General features: G+C 31.0%; 2 protein-coding genes across 5 annotated transcripts; one reads left to right on the top strand and one right to left on the bottom strand.

Annotated features, from left to right (window-relative positions):
* Window positions 1–1327: 1327 nt before the first annotated feature.
* On the bottom strand, window positions 1328–6466 carry LOC105208127 (DNA-directed RNA polymerase III subunit RPC5). 2 transcript variants are annotated; one of them, XM_039456750.1, is made up of 9 exons: window positions 5917–6466; window positions 4479–4693; window positions 3876–4126; window positions 3611–3801; window positions 3302–3483; window positions 2918–3122; window positions 2503–2732; window positions 2000–2169; window positions 1328–1805 (listed from the first exon to the last, which is right to left on the bottom strand). In XM_039456750.1, exons 2-9 carry the CDS (start codon window positions 4524–4526, stop codon window positions 1538–1540), a joined length of 1545 nt encoding a protein of 514 aa, XP_039312684.1. In that variant the 5' UTR covers window positions 4527–4693; window positions 5917–6466; the 3' UTR covers window positions 1328–1537. The 2 variants fall into 2 exon arrangements, with proteins under 2 accessions (XP_039312684.1, XP_025994121.1); XM_026138336.2 differs by having other exon boundaries at window positions 4479–6175; window positions 6258–6466.
* Window positions 6467–6721: 255 nt separating this feature from the next.
* LOC105208128 (thioredoxin, mitochondrial) lies at window positions 6722–9305 on the top strand. Of its 3 annotated transcripts, none has more exons than XM_011177893.3 (4): window positions 6722–6876; window positions 7441–7641; window positions 8627–8750; window positions 8970–9305. In XM_011177893.3, exons 2-4 carry the CDS (start codon window positions 7460–7462, stop codon window positions 9081–9083), a joined length of 420 nt encoding a protein of 139 aa, XP_011176195.1. In that variant the 5' UTR covers window positions 6722–6876; window positions 7441–7459; the 3' UTR covers window positions 9084–9305. The 3 variants fall into 3 exon arrangements, with proteins under 3 accessions (XP_011176195.1, XP_011176197.1, XP_011176196.1); XM_011177895.3 differs by having other exon boundaries at window positions 6857–6949; XM_011177894.3 differs by lacking the exon at window positions 6722–6876 and adding an exon at window positions 6923–7057.
* Window positions 9306–9312: the final 7 nt, after the last annotated feature.

Here is a 9312-nt window from a genome sequence, read left to right as displayed (position 1 = left end):
GTTTCATTCTAATAACAAAAATACACAAAATATACTTTAGAACAGAGCAATAAAATAAAAATCACATTTGTTTTATGATAATAATTGAATCAGAATCAATGTGTGCATTTATGAAATAATCCACATTCAAAGTTTTTACAGTACATTTCTATATTTTGAAATGTTATATATGCATGACTTATATATATATATATTTCATATATACACATCGTACGTATTTTAAGTGTACAATATATGAAATGTGTAGTGCATATGTGTAATATAAGTGATGCTAACAAAACTTATCTAGTCAAATCAAAAATATTTGTCCTCCATTAAAAAATTCAATTAATAAATTTAACTATCCTTAATATATTCATTAAAATCCAAATTAATTATAATTTATAGAAAATTTATCCTATAATTAGGATATAAAAAATGTGTTATATATAAATATAGTGTATTACTTCTCAATTCTCACTGCATATGTACATGTGTAACATGGTATGTATATTATACATTTACAATAATAATTTAAATTAATTAGACAAAAATGTGAATAACACAAAGTGCGATTTTTCAATCAAAGCAAATTTTTGTTATTAATAGAATTTTTATATCAATTATTAAATATATTTTTTAGCTGCATAAACCAATATGGTTGTCAAACACAATTGTAAACTAAAGCTAGAAATAATATTTCAAATTTATTTGAACAAATTTAATAATAATGCCAAAAAACTGTAAAAAATTTCATTATATATTTGTATGTATACATGCAAATTCAAAGTTGTGTATTAATAAATATAACATACTATAATAAAATATATCCATTACATTGATTAGAAATTTAGACATAAACCTTAAATATTCCTAGAAAAGATTAACTTTCAATAGTTGAACGTTGCAGAGAAATCTCATGATTCCTACCTCGATAGGACATTTATTAAATTATATTTATGAAATCTTGTATAAAAATTGTAATCTGCAATCATGTAGGTACTTACAAAAATAGATGTAGAAATATTTTATAAAATATTAATAACTGTTTACCCAATTAATTTCAAAATAATATTTCAGCAAAATTATAACAATATATACAATACTATATGTACAAAATTGAATTTGGAATGAAATTGTTCAATAAAAAAAAAAAAGATTTTAGCTGTATTATGTGTAATATTTAAAAACAATCAATCTATGAAATACTTACAAAAATTCACAATTATTTCCAAATTATAAAAAAATATTGTAATATGAAATACGTTTAACATTTAAATAAAAAATATAAATAAAAAAGCAAATGGTTCTTCAAATAATTTTTAAATAAAATAATTTATAAATTTGGATTTGCGTAATTGACAAATATTATTCAAAAATTTTATTCCGATAAAACTGCTTATGGCATATTAGCTTAGCGTAATTATTGCGAAATTTTTATCAATTTATGAACCTATTATACAATGTAAACCTATCGAGATAGCGATTCACAGATAACAAAATGATGGCCAAACAGACGGGTAAAAAAGAAAGTTTACACTCAATACATTAGTTTTTGTCACGTAGTAGTCTCCGATATTTTCCTGGAACGATAATTCTGTTTAGCCTGCTCGATTATTGTGCCGTTATTATCTAACGGAGACGATTCCTTTATTGATTTTCGACCACGACCGACATTTTTCTCTTCGTTTTCCGAACTTAGCGACTCCCGGTTCGACTTTCTGCGTTGACGCTGCAATGACTGATTCTGTGCTTCCATCGTTTCAAGCAGATGTTCCCTCTTCGCTTTCCAGAGTATTTTTTGCCGCTCGACAATGTCGCGATGACTATGAATGAAAATTTGAACATTAATCGCTAAAATTTTCAATATTAATGTAATAATAATAGGTTCACTGAAATCATATAGAATTATATATAAAATCATATAAAATTACTTGGAAAAAATATTGAAATTGTAAAATATTTGTTGACAGACGTTGAATCTGCAAAATTGTTAAAAAAATCAACGAAACCTAATTACCTATTGCAGAAGTTCGAGTCGAATGGCTCTTTTAACCGCCAACCTTTCTCTGGTTCAAATGTTAAAAGTTCCATAAAAATCTGATTAATTTCATTCGATGTCAGTTTGATGACGGACAAGATTGTACTGCGATTGAGATACTGTTGCTCAGTATTGGTAAACGATGATAACTAAAAAAGATGTACAAAAACATTTTATATATGTATGATTAATTCTTCCTTTTTGTATATTTGAAGTCACGTGCATATTTGCAACAATATTGTAGCAACTTTGGCAAATAGTTAAATTAAATTGCACAGATATATAACATTTTTAAAAAATAAAATATGTTTCATATATCAATGGTTTCACTAAGTTAAATATAGCAATAATTAAAATATATAATATAAAATGAATTGGAATCTATTAAATCTTAATGTAATATCTAATCCAAACATTAAGAAACTAGAAAGTAAAATTAAATTTCAAGACAATCTTTTACTGTTATATTTTAAAAAACTCACAATATAATCACGAGCTTTGCACATAAAATCAGAGACGCCGTTCTGAGGGGAAAGACCATCTTTGGGGCTATCCTCGGAACTATCCTTGTATATCTCTTCACTTTTCACAACCCAATTACCCTGTACTAACATAGCTACGTCTTGCAAATACTTGAGTACTTCTCTCATTGTTGTCTCATTAAGCTCCAATAATAGAATTTTGCATAAGTTTGCAAAGGATATAACCCTTACTAAAAAATAACAAATAGATTTAATTGTAACAATTTGTTAATTTATATTAACAATTAACATTTTTAATAACATATAAAAAAATATTAAATCTCAGTTTTAAAAAAATTGTATTCAGATTTTTATATTAAATTATGTATATTTTTTATATCTTTTTTTCAAAAGTAACTATTGTTTCCATTCTCACCTTTTTGCATGACTGTCTTTATTCGATTTTTCAAAGGTAAAGTCTTGATGTAATGAAGACTTATTTGCTTTTCCAAAGAGGCTTGCAAGTAGCACTTATCAGGCGACTGTGGTACTAATTGATCCAGATAATTCTTTTGGGTCAAATTCAGGTTTACCGATTCTTCTGTTGATGGGCAGAACATCGCCATCCGTGTCGACAAAACCTAACAAGATTCGACATTTTAATATGTTACATCTCAAAATACAAAAGACAATAAAATAGATGATAAAACTTGCAAAATCTTTTTAGAATTTGATATTATAATATGTTAAATAGATTTTTCTTCCAAAAAACATTCATCAATTCGTTAATATTCATTTCGCGATTATATCGACAATCTACCTCAATTTGTGTGTCGTCAGAATTATTTGATGAATAATAATTTGTACATATCCAAGGTTCTTCATCGCTTTTTTTTGAATAATGCTGGAATGACTGTTCTTGAAGTTTTTTCAAATTGTCCGGCAGACGCCTAGCAAATGTTACATTCACCGGCGTGGCATTATCTTCCTCCTCGTTGTCATCTGCATTTTAGCAAATGAATTTGTGAATTTGTGTTCTCGTTCGCTTGTGCCAAGCTCTAAAGGTTTAACACAGGCTGTCTAGATAAATATATTCGTGTACAAGTCTGGAGAAAACTCCACTTTTTACCTTCTCCCATGCCTTTTGTTCCATCTTTGCCATGCTTCTCGCTTTCATCCAAATAATTGTGCTGCAGCTTCATATGCAGCACTGTTTTCAACGGCGTGATGTGTAGTTCGTCATCCTGGAAGATTCCAACCGCTAAATGTGAGTCCAACAATGCCCGTTCTGAAGTCAACACAACCTTGTCCATCAGACCACTAACAAAAACAAATATTTTTCACAATTGTAAATTAAAGCTGCCTCAAAAAGCTGTTCAAAGTATTGTAATTACCTATCAAATATATTTTCGCCGTCATTTCCTGTGGATTTTTCATCTGTATTTAGAGACAATCGCTCTCCTGTTTTGGGATCATAAGAGAGTTCATTTGTCGTATCCATTGCAAGTTCGACACGAATCTTCTGATTTTCGGGCTTAATAAAAGTCTTTGCAACATTAATATTGGCCCAAACATTTTTATTGTGTGCAGGATATTGAAGGATGAATAGTTTATCCGCCAGCGTCTTGGAAAGGAATACTGGTATCTATAAATAATCCCTCTTATTGTCGCACAGATAAAAAAGTACACACAAAGTGAAAAATAATTTGTTAATAACACTATTTTTTTCATTAACTATAGTGTAATAGAGTGCTTAAATAGAATTATATGAAAAGAAAAAAATGACGAGAGCGACAATTCTGAGCAAATCTAAACATTTTTTGTTTCGAGGCATATAGAAAATGTGAAATAAATTAAAAAATAAAATAAAAACCACTAGACTGAAGTGTCTGTCAAGAGCAATTTAAAACTACATGCTCAAATGCAGCGGAATCTAACCTAAATAATCTCGATGTTAAGATTCATCGAGAACAAATAGATTAGCGAAATACACTAACCTCTTTCACGACGGGATCATCCTCTATCTCCGCGGAATTCAGCTCCATCCCTCTTCGTCGAAATAATTCGTCGTTTTTTGATATTTTATATTCTGATATATGTACAAATTTGCTACGTCAGAGAGGAGAGGAACCTTCTGGGGGCTCTAGGGCACGTTGCTTGCACGTGTCGCACATTTTAGTTTGGTTATTGGCCACTAGATGGTTATCACCTTGTACTTGAAAATTACTTAAATTAATTAAAAGAAGTTATATTAAATAATGTAATATTTTTTTGTGAAAAGTTATACAAACTGCATAGTTTTAATTTTACAATTAAAATTTATTATTGAATTCAACTTTATTGACTTTATATGATTGAAAAATTAAATTAATGGTACAAATGCTTCAATTCTCGCAAGCACTTGTTTTCTGTGCTGTTCATATGTAAGTCGAAAGCACACACTGAGCTTTCGGATCCCAATGGGATCACAGTATAGTTATAGATATACTGTGGTTGGGGACAGGATAGCTGTTACCGATACTGGTGAGGAAGACGTTTTCATCTGTGATCGCCTTGTGTTCCTGCCTTTGCTGCGTTTGGAGATACACACCGAGTACCTTTGAAGCATCCTTTGCACAGTGGGTTTCTCTGAAGCATTCGATGTATATTTCCAAATGCTGCTCTTGTCATCCGGCCAATGATAAAAGCTCCCTTAGTTCTTTAAGAAAACTGATTGGAATTAACCTCATGTGTATATACCGTTATCAAATTAAGAACTAACAATTAGCTAAATTCCTATTATTAAGGATTGGCTAAACATATCCATCCATCACCTTCATTCATCTCCATCTTATCTATAATCCAGAGAAAATCAGCATCACACCATTGATCTTGAAATTAATTAAGATTATTCATGATACTGTGGCTCCTTGGGAGACAGTAATCCATCAACCGGCTAACATCTAAAACCTAACACTGCCAATACAAATAGTCAATAAAGACTGAGGAAGCTGGTTTATTATGCTGATCTTTCATCATCTTTGATTGATTCCCGTAATCCTTCACATACAAATATACATCATGACTAAACCAGGGAGTCTATGATGTATACTTACATGTGCCAATTACTTCACCTCTCTGGCCATATATTACAATAGAACTAAACATAGTAAACACAGTTTCCATTCAATGCGAAACTGTAAATAATTGTGTATATAATTATTTCTAAGATTTAAGTTAATAGGGGACTACAAGGCAGTTCAGATTAAACGTCGAGATTAGTATAATCTCACTCAACCAAGTGACCTGACAGCTATCATTTTACAAAAGTTGTGTCTTTTTTTTTAAACATTAGTTATGATAAATGGATAAAATTGTAATAAATTTAAGAAATAAATCAAACCCCCATCATCCTCAAGTCCTTCTCCACCCTCCCAAACATAAGTCGACACTTATCTTTCTTTCATTATCCAGGTCGTCTCCGTAGTATCAAACCGGCATTCTTTTGTGGAGTATTCGTAACGGTAGTCTTTTTACATGGAGAAGTTGTCAGCATCTCGCATAACCTCCAACCTGGAGGACCGGGGACTCTTCTGTAGGGGTTCCCATACCTTAGCCGAGGGGTGCCAGTTTTAGGGCGCCGGCAACTCGCCCTTTGTCCTCTCCTGTTAGCGTTACCCGGGGAACTAGAATCACGGGGAGGTAGAAGTAGGACCTGCTAGGAAAGTGCTTTATGCCACATGTGCCTTTCAGAGTTTTGGTGTTATGCATCAGCATCTCTCGGCAAGATGCACAACCTCTGAGGCGCTCACTAGCCCTTTGCTCCTCAATATATGCCAAGTTATTGCTTCTAAAGAATTACTTTTGATGCTCTATGATACATTTTAAAAATATATATCAATTGATAAAACATATGAATGGATCTGATTTTTAATACACTGACTGCGTTCCATATGGACGCTCACGCAAGTCACGCTGAGTCACGCTAAGTTACGCGCAATAAGCTTGAATAAACTTCATTCTATCTTCCTTCCACATATAACGAGCGATGAAGATAGAATATATGCGGTCAAATGCACGACCGCTCATTGAGTGTAAATAGTAATTAAAGACGATTGGTTCGTACCTTTAGATCCAGCCAATCACCTTTAATTGCTACTTACGTTATCAATGAGCGATCGCGCATCTGAAATGCACCCTGGATGCATCCAATGCGCTTTAAAAAAATATCGGACGTAGAGCATTGCCAGAGATGCCTACGTGTACAATTCTGCAATATGATTGGTTCTTGCCCTTGGTTCCTGTCGCATTTAAATGTACGAACCAATCGCAGATCAAAGAATCCGGAATAGTTGCACGGCTGCTCTTTCTGTAAGCGCAGTCACTGAATGTCGATAGGTTATCAGCGAAATATCGGTGAGTTTCGCGAGCTTTTATAATGTTTATTTCATAAAAAAGTGACGAAAGACGTAGACGATACGTCTGCAAGGTAAACGTATTGATACGGAAACATCACAAGTACGTAGTGCGAGGAGACCGAAGTTAACGCAATTGCAGTAGTTGCACGTCGTTTTTCGTCAGCGTGATAAACGAGGTGGTACGAAAAGTCACCGATCGATGTGAAGAAATTTTCTTTACGATGAAGGAAAGTGACGAGGGTCACTTCGATTTATTTAATTATTCTCAGCAATCGCTTTCTAAAACGACGATGCCTTTTTTCAATAATATTGCAAGCTGTTGATATGTCAACGTCTGGATGTCAAACTGCATGCTTTCACGCAGTCGGTGTTTATAAACATTTTGGCTTACTGAACTAAACTGTTGAAATTTGTCACGAGATGAAATCTGTAAATGTAATTTAGAAATATGTAATGCAATATCAAAGATATAAAAAGAAATTCAAATAATTCAAAAGAGACAGAAAGAGAAGACGGGAGAGAATTCTGTTTTGATGTAAAATTGAATAATTTTATTTATCAGGAAACAATTAAGCTAAAAAATGCAGCGCCTGGGTATTCAGACTATCCGCACTAGCAGAGCTCTTCTGGGCAGTAGGTTGTACACCACTGCACCTGCGCAGGAGCAAGTGGTATCTGCAGCCTTCAAGATTCAGGATCCCAAGGATTTTCATGAACGCGTAATGAATTCCAAAGTGCCCGTTATCGTGGATTTCTTTGCCACGTGAGTGTTATGTAGAACAATAGCTGAATTTGACTGTGATGTTTGGCTTGATTTTTTTATACAGTTGTGTAAATGTTTCCCTCAGTTGTTACTGCTATTTTTCTTATAAAATTGAATTATTAATTATAAAACTCACAAAATCTGTTATATTTGTTAAGTAAACTATTGACCAAATAAAAGATAATGCATTAAGCATATTTAGCAAGATTTCTTCATTCATGCTATATTTAAATAACAGTAAGATTTAAGAATCATCTATAGATTTAATTTTTATAATTAAATGTTATAATCAGGAATGTGTAATAACAAAAAAAATTAATAACTAATTTTAAATAAGTTTTTAACTTTAACTAGTTATTTTTAAACGAACTTATTAATTAAAATCAGAAATATCAAGCTTAACTCAGTAAAAGCAATCAAAATAAGAGGTCAAATACAGCGAGCAGACATGGATGTTATTTATATATAATCTATAGTTTATTTAAATATAGAGTGGTTTTACATAACCATCTTCAGCCAATTTAACAATTTTCAACTGATAATCAATACATATATGAAACTTGAACAATTTTCAAATTTGTCTCTACATTATTTCTAAGAACAAACATGATAAATGATATATAAATAATAAATTAGAAATAAAATGTAAAAAGTCACTTTCAAATAATTAATTTATAAATAAATTCTATTGGTTTATTGTTTCGAGTAATCTAATTTTAAAAAATTACAATATTTTAATTTTATACAAATACTTCTTTTTAAAATTAACTTTTAAATAAATTTAATTTTTAACCGCGTTTTTATACAACTTTTAATGTAACTGAATTAAAATTAACTCTTGTAAGACAGTTTTAATTTAAGTTTTAATTTAATTCAACAAAATATTTATTTAAAAATATATAAATTTAATAAAATATTTACTTATTCAACTCTTATATTATAATTAATTATAATAATTAGTTTAGAATTTGTGTAACTATTCCAGATGGTGTAACCCATGTCGTATGTTGACTCCAAGAATAGAAACAGTTGTTGCTGAGAAACAAGGGAAGGTATTATTAGCTAAAGTTGATATTGATGAGAACACAGATCTTGCTCTTGATTATGAGGTAAGTATTTTCTTTTATGGTTTTCGTATAGCAATTGTTAAATATTGATGCTCAGAGATTGATTCTAAAATCGTACATTGACATCTAATTTTTATGAAGCAACTAATATACAAGGTCTTTTCTAAGTGAATTAAACAATAACATAAACATAACTTCATTTTTCACGATTAGCTTTGAAACTTTTTTAATCCAAGTATTTCATCATGTATTAATCTTCAGGTTGGATCCGTGCCTGTGCTCATCGCTATGAAGGATGGAAAGGTTCTAGAAAGGATAGTTGGTCTTCAAGATACCGACAAACTCAGACAATTTGTTAACAAGTATGCGGAGTAACATAGTTAAAAATTATTATGTAAATTACCTCTGGTTGCAGTTTTTGTTAATCCTTGTATAGAGAATTTTTACACGTTTCGATATCTGCAACTATGTTTATAGTAAATTTTTCTTAGTTATTGAGTAAATGTATCCATGTAAATGTATATAACATATTATGCAGAAAAGATTTCTCTCAACATGTAGATTTAATAAAAGGTGTTTATCAATGGATTACCATAAGTAGCAT

This window comes from Solenopsis invicta, chromosome 13 (genome assembly GCF_016802725.1).
Source record: "Solenopsis invicta isolate M01_SB chromosome 13, UNIL_Sinv_3.0, whole genome shotgun sequence".
NCBI lineage: Eukaryota > Metazoa > Arthropoda > Insecta > Hymenoptera > Formicidae > Solenopsis > Solenopsis invicta.
The sequence above is the reverse complement of the archived record's forward strand: the minus strand, read 5'-3'. Positions and strand labels throughout refer to the sequence as shown.

What these genes read in the sequence shown, in the direction of transcription:
- LOC105208127 (XM_039456750.1), bottom strand. Translation starts at nt 4,526, where the DNA reads ATGGAGCTGAATTCCGCGGAGATAGAGGATGATCCCGTCGTGAAAGAG. An exon ending in GGCGAAAATATATTTGATAG is followed by an intron (nt 3,802 to 3,875) that starts GTAATTACAATA and finishes TGTTTTTGTTAG; the next exon opens with TGGTCTGATGGACAAGGTTG. An exon ending in GACTCGAACTTCTGCAATAG is followed by an intron (nt 1,806 to 1,999) that starts GTAATTAGGTTT and finishes TTTCATTCATAG; the next exon opens with TCATCGCGACATTGTCGAGC.
- LOC105208128 (XM_011177893.3), top strand. Translation starts at nt 7,460, where the DNA reads ATGCAGCGCCTGGGTATTCAGACTATCCGCACTAGCAGAGCTCTTCTG. An exon ending in ATCGTGGATTTCTTTGCCAC is followed by an intron (nt 7,642 to 8,626) that starts GTGAGTGTTATG and finishes TAACTATTCCAG; the next exon opens with ATGGTGTAACCCATGTCGTA. An exon ending in ATCTTGCTCTTGATTATGAG is followed by an intron (nt 8,751 to 8,969) that starts GTAAGTATTTTC and finishes ATTAATCTTCAG; the next exon opens with GTTGGATCCGTGCCTGTGCT.